Source organism: Mytilus californianus, unplaced genomic scaffold (assembly GCF_021869535.1).
Source record: "Mytilus californianus isolate M0D057914Y unplaced genomic scaffold, xbMytCali1.0.p SCAF_1, whole genome shotgun sequence".
NCBI lineage: Eukaryota > Metazoa > Mollusca > Bivalvia > Mytilida > Mytilidae > Mytilus > Mytilus californianus.
This window is the reverse complement of record NW_026262581.1, coordinates 61,028,266-61,046,361: the sequence shown is the minus strand read 5'-3', so window position 1 is coordinate 61,046,361 and position 18,096 is coordinate 61,028,266. Positions and strand designations below refer to the sequence as shown.

General features: G+C 33.2%; 1 protein-coding gene across 1 annotated transcript; it reads right to left on the bottom strand.

Moving 5' to 3' along the window:
* Positions 1-482: 482 nt before the first annotated feature.
* On the bottom strand, positions 483-15,056 carry LOC127724550 (uncharacterized). Its single transcript, XM_052231568.1, has 4 exons — positions 15,015-15,056; positions 4,501-4,884; positions 3,080-3,189; positions 483-2,268 (listed from the first exon to the last, which is right to left on the bottom strand). Exons 1-4 carry the CDS (start codon positions 15,054-15,056, stop codon positions 483-485), a joined length of 2,322 nt encoding a protein of 773 aa, XP_052087528.1.
* Positions 15,057-18,096: the final 3,040 nt, after the last annotated feature.

Sequence of the window (18,096 nt, the reverse complement as noted above, 5' to 3'; positions counted from 1 at the left end):
AATTTGCTCAGTAAACAATACTATTATGAACCTTCTTTTTTATTTATCGATTTTGTTTTTAAATCAGAATCTGTTTTTTTAATACGCTGTCATTAGTCTGTTGCTGTCTTAAACACAGTATCGAGTTCTTCGATTCAATTTTAAAATGTTTAACTTAGTGCATAATCAAGCATTTTAATTTTTGTTATGGAAGTGTTCGTTTTGATTTTTTAAAATGATTGTGTGTGTTTTGTTTTGTTGTCGTTGTTGTAGTTGTCATTTTTGACAATTAATACCTTGAACACTTTACTAAAAAGAAACTTCTGAAAAAAATCACAAATAATTTATATGTCAGGGGAAGCAACCTTAGCTAGTTTTTCAAGGCACATCATGATAAATAAAGAAAAATCTGTGCCCTATTATCAGGTGTCATATTTAAAATCGTCTTGATATATATGTTGAACATAAGTTTAAACCATTAGTTTTATCAATTACTCATCTTTTTATTGAAACCATGGTTTTTCGTTTCCATGAGTACAGTAAAATACAATTGGAATATGGTTTTCGTTTTGATAAGGTATTTTCTTGTTGTTCCAAACCAAGGCTTCTGCGCCGCGGTAGGTATTGCTGTGATACACTGGCCTTTTTAACGTAACCATGACAGCACCTGTAAACTTTCGATATAAAGGATACCTATGTTTATGTTGTTTTGCAATAATCATAGGCTGGCAAACTTTTCCACATTCATCTGACGCTATAATAAAAGTGTTTATTGGCTTGTAGCTTGGTCTTTTGACTGCTATATAAGTAACTGCTTTCGATACTGATGGTCTGTTATCAAGAAATACATGGTCTTCATACATTCCGTTATAAGTAATCCCAAAAGCTGCAATTTTTACTTTGGTTAGTCCTGATTTATCTTGATAGCACGGTTTTTCTGTTGAATTATACTTAGTTTGTAAACCTGGTGTAAAAGGAAGTTTTTTACCATAAGAAAATATGTCTTCATCATCAACTATATTTCCTTGTGCATTAACAGGATGAGAATCATAAATTATGTCCCCTTGTCGCAAATGAACAACCTGTACTGGTATGAATACCCATGATTCTGTATTTGCTCTACAGCCGCATAAAAATGTATTTTGTGTTGGTAATCCCGCGCATGGTTTCTGCTCTTCAGGTATGTAAAAATCATCCATGGTCATATTGGCCACCGATACTGGCTTTGTTTCAATAATTTCAAATGAGGCTTGCTTTACAGGGTGTCGCTTTTGTGAGGGTGTAAATTTGCTTGGACTGTTATTAATAAGTGCGCTCCGGGACGGAACACTGCTATCTGATAGCGATATCCTCTCAAGTACACGATAAAATGATTCCTTTGATACACTTTTAGCCCATTCCGTTACATCTTCAGATGATTCGGTTAGGTTTGTAGTTCCAACGGGTTCGGGTGATTTAGACGATACTGAAGCATCATGGGATAATCTTACAGTGCGACGTAAGTCTATTCTAGGTGCTGAAGATTGTGATGGTTCTGGTGCTACAATTTCTGCTACTCGAAAAAATCTCTCTGGTGTTATTTGTGGTTCTATAGCAACCGATCCTTTCGATACACATGTTTTCGACAAGAGATCACATCGTAGCCATTTCGACCCACAGTCAGGTTTTATATTACCACACCATGGAAGTGGGGCATAAGTGTAGTATTCATCTGTCCAGAAGTTTAAATATCCATCTCCATTCGTTAGAGACTGATTCCTAAGGAGTGGTAATTGCATAACTGTTTCCCTGTTGTGATAAGGTCTTTCAAACGCTCTAACTAAAGGGTATTCTTCCGGATCCTGAAAGCTTTTGCCTTGTCGACGTCGTTTATTCTGCAAATTTCGATATTGTTCCCATACACAATCAATGAAAGCATGATGCATGTAAAACATTGGATCACTTGGGGACCGTTCTATGCTCCTCATATTCCCGCCAACCCAGGAATGAACCCAGTTATGGGCTTGTTCAAGTTGTAAAACGAAATACCTGTAGCTTCTTCTGGTTCTTATAAGTCTATTCGTCGATCGTCTAACCATCAATCTTCCGGCACCTACTGATCGCGTTAGTGGACTATTATTGTACTCCCACCCAGCAAAAGGCCCAGTAACAACATTGCCTCTCCCATTGCCTGCAAATTCCCGTGTCCACAAAACTGAATCGGTTGAATCTGACATTGCTGAATCTAATGTTGAATCCCAATACGGTAACATTACATTTGGATTTTTTTCTTGCAAGGCCAACTCGTAACTGAAAAGGCCAAATAACATGTTACAGACAACCATTAAGTATAATTCTGAAAATTTATATTTTTTTCATTTAAAAAAAAATGACATCCTGATAATGATCATGATTTTCGATATCGCTACAAAATCGTTAGCAGTTTTATATATCCAATCAAAAAAACCCTATCGAGTGTGAGTAAAGAAATGTTCTACTTACTACAACTTAAAAACGCTTTGTTTGTTGAATTATTATTTGTAATTATACACTATTAAAAGTGAAGTTAGTTCTGTAATGGCATTAATTATTTGTTCTCCCATATGTCTTTTTTTTATTGCACGGATATATTTTCCATCTAATTTTTATTCGCTCACTTTGGAATTTTTTACATTGTTGTTTCTTGAAGCACATTATATATTTTTTTATAAAACTACTCAAAATTATCGGAAGTAACAAAATTTAAGCACAGATGGAAATAATACTTGACACTTTTTGAATTGAAGAAAAGTTACTTAAAACGGTTTTGTATCAAATGTTTAACGTGTTCACCAGCAGTAAAATTGTTAAACCGTGATTTTTAAAAGATGCTGATATAAATCATATTTAGTTTTTGTCACTTTTTATCTCGTAAATAAAGTAATTTGATTAATATTTACACTCTGAACGGAGTTATATGAATACACAACATTATATCATTTACAATATAAAAATAAGAAGATGTGGCATGATTGCCAATGAGACCAAATGACGTTAACAGCTCACCGTACGGCCTTCAATAATGAGCAAAACCCATACCACATAGTAAGCTATAAAAGGCCCGTATAGATACAAGACTCACAGAACCAAAAAGTAACGATGCCATGCCAGGAAAGCTGGTCCACCATGAGCTCCTATACTTGCGTTCTGGTGATATGTTACTAAGGCATCATATTTATTTGGAGTCAAAGACTGAAACGAAAATAGATTATACTACAACTGCTGACGTTTCTGTACTAACCAACAAAACATATTATCTCAATAGATATATTTCCTTATATGATACGAGGCAACTTCCCCTTAATGGATTTTCATGCTGTTCCTTTTGTCTGAAATTATTGATAGCTAAATGAATGTTAGCACCCATGACCTAAATATTTAACAAAAAAACTTCATTTTCAACAATAGTGTTTATAACGTCTTATACAAATTCAGTACGCACAATTCATGTTCGAACTAACAATGATCAGCTCATCCAGAAACCATAATTGGCGCATCAAAACCAAAATGTGCCGAGAGAAATTTTAATATCAAGATTTATGGTCTTTTAAAATACAATCTAAACATTCAAATCTAATTATGTCATACCTTGAATTTAGTTTGACCCTTGAAAATAGAGAGGTCTTAAGTAGCTATTGCATATGACCTCAAAGATAGAATGAAATATGCTATGATTTTTTTCCTCTGACGAAGATTCAAATTACATCTTGGACCCCAAAAAACTCTATTTGGATTACTTTGATATTTTAAATCAAACATGTGAACAATGGTTAGCCCAGAGCTTGGCATCCGATGTGAGGACTTGTCTACCGATGAAGACTTAGAGAATTTATGAAGTTTCACTACTGTTTCATTGAAGTTTACCTCACATCTCGATTTATTCATTTAAATACGAAATTGAAAGGAATCTTGAATGGCAGATCGAGGAGTACATTCTAGTTGTAAGTAGTAAAAAGCTGAGCCACACACACATTCCTTATACGTTCTCTAATTATCAAAATGAATGGAATTTACATAACATTTTCCTTCAAAGCAGAAGATTTAAGTTTATTTAAAAAATAACTATCTTGAAAGGTTTGACATAGTAATCAAAATCAATTGATATGCATAAAAAATATGGACGACGTCATTGAGACAGCAACCCAACGACACAGAAAACCACAAGAGATATTGTCAGCATACAGTGTCTATACAATACGTCATGATTTTAATCTCTTCGAGTCTAAAAAAAAAAAGTTGTCAAATAGATTAATCAGGTACTATTAAAGATCTTTCCTCAACATCAGATTTTCTGGCGATGTTAACATTTTGTTTCTTCATAATTTCAACCATCACGTGCACACTTTTATTCGCGTTTTTAAGGAAAATTCGCAAATTAACTGTAGGTCTCGATCGTTTCTTTTACAGCATTAAAACCAAAAGTTTCCAAATAGAAATGGACACGCTATGAATTCGAAACAAAAATTTGCGGGTTAAACCGACTTTCAGTCAACGGATATTTACCCTGTCATTCTTGAGTTGATTTATAGCATCGTGATATTCCTGTCGTTCGTTGTCACTTAACATCCTATATTCTTTTCTTTTTCTAGGAGTTCCACCAGTAGTTTGTCTCTTGTGTCTAGTAGAGTCCTTTCTTATTGAGCTCGAAGCGAACTTTCTAACCAAAGATGAAAGCCACACTACTGTTCCTGGTGAAACTACCTCACAATTTTCCTTTTGTAACCACATGAACTCTAACATACAGGATGTGCTTATGTCTTCTTCTCTTGCTGAAGGATCTTCAGCAAATCTGTCTTTTAGACATAATTTCAGTTGTTTTGGCAGTGGTCGTGGTTTAATATCACACTCTATTGTCGTGAGAAATAACAGGACAATCAGAAATAATATCTGTGAAAATAAAACAAAAATGCCAATTAATGGCATTTATAAAAATGTCCATACAGGATAGAAAATAACTAAATGCCAAGAACGTTAAAGATATAAAACCAAAATAACTGGAAAAAAAGACAATACAATTGGATAAAAGAAATGAAAATTTAAATCGATTTCCTAAACCTGTCAACGCTCCCGGTCTTTCCCAGGTTCGAGTTCATGCAACTCCCTGAGTCCCCCATCCCTCTTGGTCGGTACAATCCAAATAGAATTAAGAATTCAAACATCGTTAGAACACTGTAAACTGTTATTGGTACAAACACTTTCCAAGTGGTGTATTAAACCAGCTTTCTGTGCACGTTAAACATCATATGAATTTAATTTTCAAGTTAAATTATCTATTCCTTTCAGGCGAAACTAAAAACACTTACTTTTACACAATTTTGAAAACTTATCTTCATTCAAAATTATGTACAATATAAAAATAAGGAGATGTGGTATTTTTGCTAATGAGACAACTATTCACCAAAGTTCAAATGAAGTGGATGTAAGCAATTATAGGCAACTGTACGGCCTTCAACAATTAGAAAACCCCATAATGTATAGTCAGCTATAAAAGGCCTCGACATGAAAAATATGAAAAAATTCAACTAAGATAACTAACTGCCTAATATATAACAAAACAATTAACGAAAAACAAATATGACAGAGATGAATCAACGACAAGTACAGAACTACAGGCTAATAGTTTGGGACAGGCACATAAAGAATGTGGCGGGGTTAGACATGTTTACTGGCGCAAAACCATCCTCTAATTTGGGAAACAACATTAGAACAAACTTTAAAAATCAGTTGAAAAGGGCTGAACTCAACAAAACTCTTTGGGAAAAAGTTTCAAGTTTCTAAAATGATATTTCCAATTGAAAGTGTCTTATTTTAAGATAAATCCTTAAATTAGTCGTAAAGTTGGGACATCAAAATATATGTCTTAAAATTATCTCAGCTGGTTGGTCAATAATGTTCTTCTTTTAAAATTGTATCGATAACATATTTATTTTGCAACTCTCAGCCTTTTCATGCTTTAAAGGTGTTATTTTACTATAGTTATTCCTAAAATCTGTCATAAAACATCATGTCTTAGGAAATGTCTTACGATACTTTCGAAAACAAGTATTTAAGTATTGACATAGTCTTCCCGGAATTATAGGTTTCACAAAGAGTGAGAATTGGATATCGCTTGATATCAACTCGATTTAGTATATCCTCTTATAACAAAAATATATATTTACTCAATCACCGCGAGCGAGAGTGTTTTATTTGAAAACTTATTTTGTTCGGAATTGACACGAAACACATATCAAGTAATAGCTTTTCTAAAAAGCTTGCCGTTTTATAGCTTATTATATTGAAAATTGTTCTTTTTTAATTTGTAGTTTCATTCATTCAGAATATTCCTCTTCATATATATTGTATTGGGGTAAAAGAAGTAGAACATTTGAAAGGTCTATATAGTATTTTAAGGGTTACCATTTTCTTTTTGTGCGTGGCGATTTTTATCCTCTGGAAAGAGCTTAATTTTTTAAATCACTTGCGTTTTTTCCTATACTTATTTTGGTAAAAAATTTTTATGAATGAATTTTTCAGGCGACATGTCATTTATTTACTCTCTGTTTGATTGTTTGTGTTTGAGAAAAGTGTGATCAATATCTTTCATCAATTGTTCCGATGAACCAACTCACAAAAGTTATAGATCCCACTGAATCTTTATTATACCGGAACTAATTGCTCCTATATCTTACTTGAGCCGATTCCAGAACTGTATATGGCATGTTATGAAGTAAATTGAATACATGTGTGACTCATTAAGTCTGATGAGTCAACTCCTTTTCAACTGGTTTTTACAATTAGTTCTTACATAATAGAAAAGAAAGGATATGGGGTATCCATCCATGACAAAAAAAAATCAGTTCATGCACAGCAAAAACACAAAAAGCAAAGGAATAATGCTTTTATTGATGTATGTTGCGCTTTAACACCACTGCGCCAGGTTAGGGGTGGGTTGGGCGCCCGCAAACATGGTTAATCCCGCCAAGTTCGATGTGTGGCTGTACCAAAATCATGAGCCTGAATTTCATTGGTTGTCGTTTGTTGTTGTGTATTATATTTCCTTTTCGTTTATGATTGTTTTGTACATAAATCAATGACATGCCGTTGGTTTTGTCGTTTGAAATTGTTTATATTTAAATTTGTCATGTCGGATCCTTTTATAGCTTGCAATGTAATATGATTTTTTCTCATTGTTAAATGCCGTAGGTTGACGTTAATTTGCAATATCTACGTCATTTTGTCTGTGGTGGAAATTTACCTCATTGGTAATCATACCACATCTACTTATTTTCATGTTATAAAATATATTACTGGCTAATTTTCTGGACCATGGCATACATATTTACTAAAACTATGGTTTTGAACATTAGCCAGCACTATTCACATGCATTGATCAAAGTTCAACTATATACCATTTGTTGTCATAACATTATAATACAAACATGTACATGAAGCTGTGATTAGACTATTGTTTTCTCAGATGTTAGCAAACGGAGTTCGTTCCTGTTCATTGCCTTAAGGTCTCCTAAATTTGTGTATTTTAATTTTGCTATTTAAAGGATTTTGTGTTGATTGCATATTTTGGAAGTCTTTGTAAAATTATCCACAATTATCTATTTTTTTTAAATTTAGAGCTTGAAATATTGTAAAGACTTGTATCCATTGAAGAAAAGAGAGCTTTGACCTTGTTTAGCGTTGGCGTTAATTTGGTTGCGGTCTTATTTATAAAACCTTACATCTCCTTTTATTTACACAAATAAATCTGGCAACGCTTTAAATTATTTAAAAGGAAAATATGTTGGAATCTGAACCGCAATGGTACTCCGAACCGCGATGGTCACGCTGAAATGCGATGTTTTCACGCTGAAGTGCGATGGTAGAATTGTGACACTATCTTGTTGTTTGCTACGCCGAAGTACGATGGTGGTAACGCTGGGGTGCAATGGACTACATAATCTATATTTTTCATGTTTATATGCCAATGTAGATTTCAATTTGTTTGTCAAAAGTAGTTTTTCAATTTTTCTTTAAGGAAAACATAAAGGGTATCCCTGTTTAATTTAAAACAGTCATGGTAAATAGTCATTGCATTTCCAGTCCTAACTGTAACGTTGTAGTGAACTTAGTAAATAGATTAGACAAAAACAAAAACAGTCGTTCATACAATCATTCAGAAATTGACCACAATAGAAACTACATGAGGTTTTTTCCTTTACAATTAACCAGTACTAATTGCAATGACTGAAAAACGTGGAAGTTGTTTTAAGTACAAATACTTCTTGATTAGTAAGAACGAAACAAAATAAGCGAAACATCTATACGGCTGTTGTGAATGAGCATAAGAAATTAGATAGATCACTCGGTAGATGGTTTTTTTCTGCAACTGGAGAAAATATTGAATTTGTTATATTTATATATACTAACTATAAAAAAAAATTCAAACTCTCATAATAATTGGACATCTGTAGATCTTAAACTAGTAATCTCAGGTCTAATAGACCATCGCACATCAGCGAAAGGACCATCGCACTTCGGCGCAGACCATCGCAATTCAGTGTGACCATTGCAATTCAGCGTCCTACATATATGTCAGCAGCGTTTAAGAACATCAGTTGTTCGACCTGCTAGTCAAATGCGTTTTGTTAAAATATACTTTTTCACTCATTTGGTCTTTTGGAAAATGTTGTTTGTGCTGTATTTAGACACCTCTACCAAGAAATTTGTTTTGCATGCACAGTATAAAAATTGCGGTTTTTATCCAACGCAATCATAGGTTTGAACGTTGTTTTCAATTCAGACTTGTTTATATTTTTTCGTTTGGGCTTGTATTATATTTGCCTTCGGGTTTATATGATCCGTTCATGCTATTTTGACTCTTTCAAAATTTAAGAGTCTATCCTAAATTGAGGTAAATTATATGGCCTTCCAAATACCGTTTCGATTCCTAACATCACTGAGGAGACATTAATTGTCGAAATCCAACGCAATCATAGGTTTGAACGTTGTTTTCAATTCAGACTTGTTTATATTTTTTCGTTTGGGCTTGTATTATATTTGCCTTCGGGTTTATATGATCCGTTCATCCTATTTTGACTCTTTCAATATTTAAGAGTCTATCCTAAATTGAGGTAAATTATATGGCCTTCCAAATACCGTTTCGATTCCTAAAATCACTGAGGAGACATTAATTGTCGAAATCCAGATATTGTGTACAAATTTTTGCACCTCATGTTTGCGGTATACCATCTTTTCCGCAAGTTTATTGTTTTCTGTTTGGTAATAAATTAATAATAAGATCTATTTTGCTACATCTTGTGATACATTTATTTGGCAATCGCCAATGGCAGTCAGCAGGGTTTAAGAACATCAGTTGTTCGACCTGCTAGTCAAATGCGTTTTGTACAAATATACTTTTTCACTCATTTGGTCTTTTGGAAAATGTTGTTTGTGCTGTATTTAGACACCTCTACCAAGAAATTTGTTTTGCATGCACACGTATAAAAATTGCGGTTTTTATCCAACGCAATCATAGGTTTGAACGTTGTTTTCAATTTAGACTTGTATATATATATGTAGGACTCTAAAGTGCGATGGGGACGCTAAAGTACGATTGTCACGCTAAAGTGCGATGGTCTGCGCTTAAGTGCGATGCCTCCATACGCCCAAGTCCGATGGTCCGCGAAAGTATAGACGTAACAAACGTAGTTGGATTATGACATTAACATTCGTTTATACAAACCAAAAATGTACATGCCGGAAGATAAATTAAGAATATTTGATTAACAACTTTTAAACCAAATGTCCATGACTTAATTAATTTAAAACTAATCGTGCTTTGTGGACTAAAGCAAATGTGTTCTGTTTTTCGGGTGCTGGAAGAAGGACTTGTATCCTGCAGTCGACCATTTTACTATATAGAAACAAAATGGTATTCGAATAAGTATCCTATATCCTGCTTCTATTGGAAGCGAACTGATACATTAAAATCGTTTTTTTTTACATTGCAGTTTACTTTGCGGTCCCAGTTAAAATATTGTCGATTTTATTAAAAAGTAAGGTACATGTCTTCAAGCGTAAATTATCAATTGTCGGCTACAACATTAGTTTGTACATTGTATAAAAATAAAACATGTATTTGTATTCGCTATGAAAAAGGAGAAAGCTCGGCGAACATCGCCTTTCTCTCGCATCCAAATTAATTAAAAGCTTATACAAATAAATGTTACATATTCCGACAATGAACAAATTTTGTATTTGTAATTTACAATAACGACTGTAAGGGGAGATGTTCACATTAGTGATAGACTGTGTGAACAGTAAGCTACACCAAATATCCAAATATTTAATACGCCCGAATTGTTAAAAATTCATTTACAGGAAATATAGTATTTTGTGACACCTAAATTACCTTTTTAGCAATTATTACGTGGTCGGCCTACGTATGTTATACCTTAGCATACTAGCTTTTGCAAAAAAGACTATGTTTTAACATCCATGTACTTTAAAGTTTTAAGCCCTCTAACCTTACCCTTTTGGTCCATCGCACTTTAGCGTGATATACCATCGTACTTTAGCAAAACAAACAACCATCGCACTTTAGCGTGAGACACCATCGTACTTTAGCGTAGACCATCGCACTTTAGCATGACCATCGCACTTGAGACAACCATCGCACTTTAGAGTCCTACATATATATATATATATATAAACAAGTCTTAATTGAAAACAACGTTCAAACCTATGATTGCGTTGGATAAAAACCGCAATTTTTATACGTGTGCATGCAAAACAAACTTGTTAGACGGGTCTAAATACAGCACAAACAACATTTTCCAAAAGACCAAAAAAGTGAAAAAGTATATTTTAACAAAACGCATTTGACTAACAGGTCGAACAACAAATGTTCTTAAATCCTGCTGACTGCCATTGGTGATTGCCAAATAGACGGATCACCGATGTAATAAATGGATTTTAATTATAAACTTAATACTAAACAGAAAACAATAAACTTGCTGAACAGATGGTATACCGCAAACAAAAGGTGCAAAGGTTTGTGTACACCATATACGGATTTCGACAATTAATGTATCTTCAGTGATGTTAGGAATTGAAACGGTATTTGGAAAGCCATACAATTTACCTCAATTTAGGATAGACTCTTGAATTTTGTGGAGTCAATATAGGCTGAACGGATCATATAAACCCGAAGGCAAGTATAATACAAGCCCAAATGAAAAAATATAAACAAGTCTAAATTGAAAACAACGTTCAAACCTATGATTGCGTTGGATAAAAACCGCAATTTTTATGCGTGTGCATGCATAACAAAATTCTTGTTAGAGGGGTCTAAATACAGCATAAACAACATTTTCCAAAAGACCAAAAAGGTGAAAAAGTATATTTTAACAAAACGCATTTGACTAACAGGTCGAACAACAAATGTTCTTAAATCCTGCTGACTACCATTGGCGATTGCCAAATAAACGGATCACAAGATGTTGTTATTAAATCGTGTTGACAAATATTTCGGCTTAACAAATAGCCTTCTTCAGGGACACCGAAGAAGGCTATTTGTTAAGCCGAAATATTTGTCAACACGATTTAATAACAATATCTTCGTATAATACCATCTTATTAGTATCGTTGTGCAAATCTCTAGACTTATATAATTTTTTCCTAATTTGCACAGACGATCCGGTATACATAGTAAATTTGCTGGATGGTCCTTTTTATAGACTTATATATATATATATGTATATATATATATATATACAAGTCTAAATTGAAAACAACGTTCAAACCTATGATTGCGTTGGATAAAAACCGCAATTTTTATACGTGTGCATGTATAACAAATTTCTTTGTAGAGGGGTCTAAATACAGCACAAACAACATTTTCCAAAAGACCAAAAAAGTGAAACAACTGATGTTCTTAAACCCTGCTGACTGCCATTGGCGATTGCAAAAAAAAACGGATCACCAGATGTAACAAAATGGATCTTATAATAATTTATTACCAAACAGAAAACAATAAACTTGCGGAAAAGATGGTTTACCGCAAACATGAGGTGCAAAAATTTGTACATCATATCCGGATTTCGACAATTAATGTCTCTTCGGTGATGTTAGTGATCGAAACGGTATTTGGAAGGCCATATAATTTACCTCAATTTAGGATAGACTCTTGAATTTTAAAGAGTCGAAATAGGATGAACGGCTCATATAAACCCGAAGGAAAATATAATACAAGCCCAAACGAAAAAATATAAACAAGTCTAAATTAAAAACAACGTTCAAACCTATGATTGCGTTGGATAAAAACCGCTATTTTTATAAGTGTGCATGTAAAACAAATTTCTTGGTAGATGGGTCTGAATACAGCACAAACAACATTTTCCAAAAGACCAAAAAAGTGAAAAGTATATTTTAACAAATTGCATTTGACTAACAGGCCGAACAACTGATGTTCTTAAACCCTGCTGACTCCCATTGACGATTGCTAAATAAATTGATCACGAGATGTAACATGGATCTTAATTATTAATTTAATACCAAACAGAAAACAATAAACTTTCGGAAAAGATGGTTTACCGCAAACATGAGGTGCAAAAATTTGTACACTATATCCGGATTTCGACAATTAATGTCTCTTCAGTGATGGTAGGGATCGAAACGGTATATATATATATACCTGCTTTCAAAACACCTTACGAGACTGAGAAAACCAAGCCACTGGAACTGTACCGACGCCTATGTGTGTATAATATTCCTCCCTTCCCAAAAAAATTATCTGTATTAACCGTATCAAGTCTTATTATTTTCCCCTTTGAAAGATTACCTTATAAGTTGACCGTTTTGGCATCAGAACTTCACTGTACCGTGCTAGACGTTGGTGTGAAATGGAATTCGACGCATGTCTACATCACCCCATCCCTAGTCTATACTATCCTATAGCGCCGGGATAAAAGAAAATTAAAATTAATTGAAAATAAGTCATTTGAAGATACCTGTTTTCAGATTTTTTTATGCTTTTGAATTATATCAGTTAATAGGTACTTAGCTTTAATTTGTGTTAACTACATACAGATGCATACGCGATCCTTCATATATTTACATGTTTTTATTAACGTAACATTTATAAATGGCTCTGCACAATCACGACACTGGGTTACTAAACTGTATAGCGTAAATTAGTTAAATCACTACGTGCGCATTTCTATACACCCTAAAACGAAATCGCTGTTTCGGCTATTTATAGATAAGTGTGTAATATTATTATCCTGTATAACGATACACATGAGTGGTAACTGTAACTTAATTGATGATTTGTAAATCAGGAACTGATCTAAAATACACTAACAAATCAGTTATGAATATGAAAGGTAAACTAATATTTATATCTGATGCAAACAAAATTAAATTATAAAGACAGAGCAAAACTCAATTAACCTGAATCACTTTTGCGTTTGACCTTGCGTCATTAAAATATTGATTCAACACTTCACTATCAACTTGATTGAACACTTCACTATCATTTTCATGACCTACTATCTTGATTTTTTCCAGCCTCACTTACGGATACGCTCACATATAATAGATGCATCCTAATATTAACCAATCAGACGTTAAGAAAGCCTTAACATCATAACGGAACAAGCTAATATTTACCAATGAGAATCCATTAACAGATTTATCCCATTGTGACCTGAAGCGTATGACTAATTATACCGAGTCTCATGTGACTCGGTAATCATACCGCGGGCGGGAGTGTTTTATTTGAAAATTATTTTGTTTGGGTTGACACGAAACACATAATCATACCGCGGGCAAAAGTGTTTTATTAGAAAAGTTATTTTGTTGGGGTTAACACGCAACACATAATCATACCGCGGGCAAAAATGTTTTATTAGAAAATTTATTTTGTTGGGGTTGACACGAAACACATAATCATACCGCGGGCAAAAGTGTTTTATTAGAAAACTTATTTTGTTGGGGTTGACAGGAAACACATAATCATTCCGCGAGTGGAAGTGTTTTATTTGAAAACTTATCATTTGTTAGGGGTTGACACGAAACACATAATCATACTGCGGGCGGAAGTATTTTATTTGAAAACTTATTTTGTCAGGGGTTGACACGAAACACATAATTAACCGCGGGTGGAAGTGTTTTATTTGAAAACTTATTTTGTTAGGGGTTGACACGAAACACATAATCATACCGCGAGTGTTTTATTTGAAAACTTATTTTGTTAGAGTTTGACACGAAACACACAATCATACCGCGGGCGGAAGTATTTTATTTGAAAACTTAATCTGTTATAGGGGTTGACACGAAACACATAAACATACATATAAATTAGGCCTTTATCGCTGAACTGATGTTTTTGTTGCAAAATTGTTAACTTGACACCTTTGCTTTGTCGGACAATTGGGGGAAAAATAGAACGCACTTGTACCCGGACTTTGGTAGATGAAATCCGGACCTTTCCCGGAAGACAGACTGGAAAAAATTTGGAAAATAGCTGGTCAAGACTTGGCTGTTCCGAGACTAATATACCTTTTTATGCTTTTAAGATTACTGTCGGGATATACATATAAATCATAATGCTATTTTTGAAGGAGACAGGTTAAAAAAAAATTTAAAATGTTTTGTTTCTGTACATTCTTATTTAATTTTGATATACTGATAAACGAGCCGTCGGCGAGTTTATTATTACTATTTGCATTAGATAACGATTTCTCTTCTGAAGTTATACATTTTGGCTGAAATTCTTTTATGAATCCTCATAGGAGAAGAGCTCTTTTTGACAAATTTTATAAAAATTGAAGCGTTTGTCTAATCATTTGAAAACAATAATAGCTGGAAAGAGAAGTTTGGGTTCAATTCTTCAGGGATTATTATTATTTAGAAGGTCTTAAACTTTAGAATGACTCCTTATATGAGGTATTGCCCTTTTTGTCGATTTCAAGCAAATTTCAAAGTTTTTCCTTCATTAATTGAAATGATCCACTTGCCAAGCCTAATCATACACATACCTGTAATTGTCCTAGACTTGCTTTAAGGAAGTAATGCCCCATTTGACAAGTTTCTCAAGAATCTTTTTTGAGTGTTACATAACTCTATGGGGTGGGTGGTATTAGTCCCCTTTAAAGCCAGTTTAGTTAATGTAACATTATGTCTTTTGTTTATGTACCACCTTGGACATCTTCATGTATATTTTTTTTTAAACGGTGTCGCTATGTGAATCGCATGCATAAACAATTTTTACAGTTTTTTGTTGCTCCACATTGAAGGCCTCACTGTGACTTTGAGATGAAGAACAGCAATAAAAGCGCCCTTCCTTTGCTTGTAGTATGTTTTCTGCTGTGCATGTACTGAGTTTGTGTCATGGATGGATACCCTATATGCTTTGTGTTTCTATCAGCAATGCTACTGTCTATCTTTTCAGCCTTTATACCTTAGGCTACTTACCTTCATAAAACCCGATAAAAGCAAGATCAGAAATGCCATTGTACACTTTGCAGTAACATATTTACTATTCACAAGTTAGTATTCCTGTACTTCATAGTAAAAGCAAGAACCCTATCGATTTTTTTTTCCTCCTCAACAAAGTTTCCTTGCCTTTTCATTGAAAATATGCTGGTAAACGAGGCGTTGATTACCTATGTTTAAAGTCAAGGTCAAGGTCACAGCTGCACCTGAAAGGTAGGCTTTAATTACATTGTCCTTCAAAACCATGAATGTTGAACATAGATTTACCATTTTCTGTCCATTTTGTCTCTTAAGTTAAAGTCCATTTGTTAGTAAGTCTCCAGTTATCAATAAATATATGTATCAATTATTTTATAAACTTAACGTCTGAAAGAAACAACGTTTGTTTTTATCGTAGATGATAGAGTTAAGTTTTCTACACCAAGAATCTATAAAAAAAAGTTAATTTTGTTAACGAGCGTTGCTTGACTTCCAATGCCAGTATTTTTTTTTTTATTTCGACTATGACATGCTATTTTTATTTGTTTACTGTGAACATATGACTGTATTCTAAATAAAGTATTAAATAAGAAGACGTGGTATGAGTGCCAATGAGACAACTATCCATCCAAGTCACAATGTGTAATAAAAAGTAAACAATTTGTCTCTTAACCTCTGCACTTAAAGTTAAAATAAATAAGAAGTAGAAATTGTTAGAAGCAGTATTTAATTAACGAATTCAAAATGGTAATATCTTTTCTTATATCCTTACAATTTTATTAGTTTTACAAGTGTTACATCGGATGACCGTGAGGGCATTCCGGTGTTATGTTGCCACAGACATTTCTACCCATGTGACTTGCGTTTTTGACTGATAACCGAACGAATTTCGTATAATTACGCGGATATTATCGAGTGCAAAATAACATTCCTTATCGCTTGTTATACATTAATTTCATCAATAAATATTCATGAAAATAATGTTAAAGAACATAGATAAATGATATGAAAATGTTTTGTAGTGAGAAATATATATATCAATAACAAATCAAGAATACCGCAAATTTGTGTTAACGCATGCGGAAGAATATCTCAAGAACGTTTTGCAACAAACTCGGGAAAATATGAATGCCTACTCAAATCCAATCTATTAGAAAAACGAATTATTACAGAAGAGTGTCCACCATGCACTCGCACTGCACTATCATTAGAATAGTAGAATTGAATGATATACAAATGGATGAAAATTATATATAATAACTGTTATACAAATAATAATATAATATATAACAACAAACCAGTATACTGATAACAAATGATTATATCACGACAATATAATAGTTATTACGGTGAGGTTGAACTCCCTGTCATTTATTCATCATCCACACACGAACTTGTCTCAGAAAAAATATATCTATGTACCTTAACCTAACTTTCAGGTATAGAGATGTGATTTTTTTTCTGAGACAAGTGCTTGTGACCATCTACCAGAACTTGCGGTCATCCGATGTTCAGTACTTCAGTACTTTGATTATATATCGTGCCCAAAACTGTATTCAATAATTTCGCATGTTTTGTTTTGAAAATGAAAACAATATGAAAAAATAAATTTAAGACATCCTAAGATAAACAAAAGAATATTTTAAGCACTCAATTTTTTGCACCTTTTTTATAGATAGCAAATGTTTTATATTTTATTATATTTAAAGAAATAAAATCACAGCAAACATAGAAGTGCTCCTTACGGAAGCCGTAAGGGGTCTTAAGTTCCTTCGGAGACAAATGTTTACTATAGTTAGATAGATACAAAAGTCAGAATTGTAAATTAATTGATAAGAAAATATTAGGTAAATATTATCTGTGAAAGAGGACGGAGTCTACAGTAATAAGTAGGGTCAATATCCCCCGATTCATTTGACCACAGGGCCATTTGAATGTTTCAATCTTTTATCAAATTTAGAATATTAAAGTTACAAGTGAGTAGTTTGGGGATTTAACAATATTATTGTTTTTTTCTAATCAAATTACAGACGTCTGAAGATAAGCGAAAACCACAATTTTGGCAGATTTTGGTAAATTTTGAGTATTTATCTAAATATTCATTAAAAATGTATAACAAGGAAATTCTTTGTCAAAGCTTAAGTTATGTTGGAAGTAAAACTACATATTGTTTTTCGTAATGTGCTTTTTCTTTTGCGCCAAAAATATCGTTCATTTGCGCCCTGTGGCAGCGCCCAAACCATATTTCATTCGCGTCAAAATAATACATTTCATTTGCGCCAATAAAACAGGTAAATTGTATAAATAATATATCTATATCAAAAATAGACTTTTGATAATGATATTACAACATAGTTGTGCTAGCATAATCTAACATATTCATCATAAATCACATTCATCAATAAACGCTGAGATGGTACTTTATGCTGGTTGACTGTACAGAATCATTCAATGATTGATATTTTAATGGTTTTGCTGTCCACATCTGTTGTGATTATGGCTTTGCAACTATTTGGAGTTCATCTTTACGATTTGTTTCCTTTTTTCAATATATTAGATATCATAAATGTGAGTTCTAAAAAATGTACAAACGCATTTCACATACGAGCATCGTATTCAGGGTACAACTTATATTAAAACGTTTCC

Excerpts from the sequence above, each read along its gene's own strand:
- LOC127724550 (XM_052231568.1), bottom strand. The coding sequence starts at position 15,056 with ATGGGGCATTACTTCCTTAAAGCAAGTCTAGGACAATTACAG. Across the intron at positions 4,885-15,014 it reads CAAGTCTAGGACAATTACAG|ATATTATTTCTGATTGTCCT; the intron begins GTATGTGTATGA and ends TTATTTTCACAG. Across the intron at positions 2,269-3,079 it reads CATCGTTACTTTTTGGTTCT|TTACGAGTTGGCCTTGCAAG; the intron begins GTGAGTCTTGTA and ends TGGCCTTTTCAG.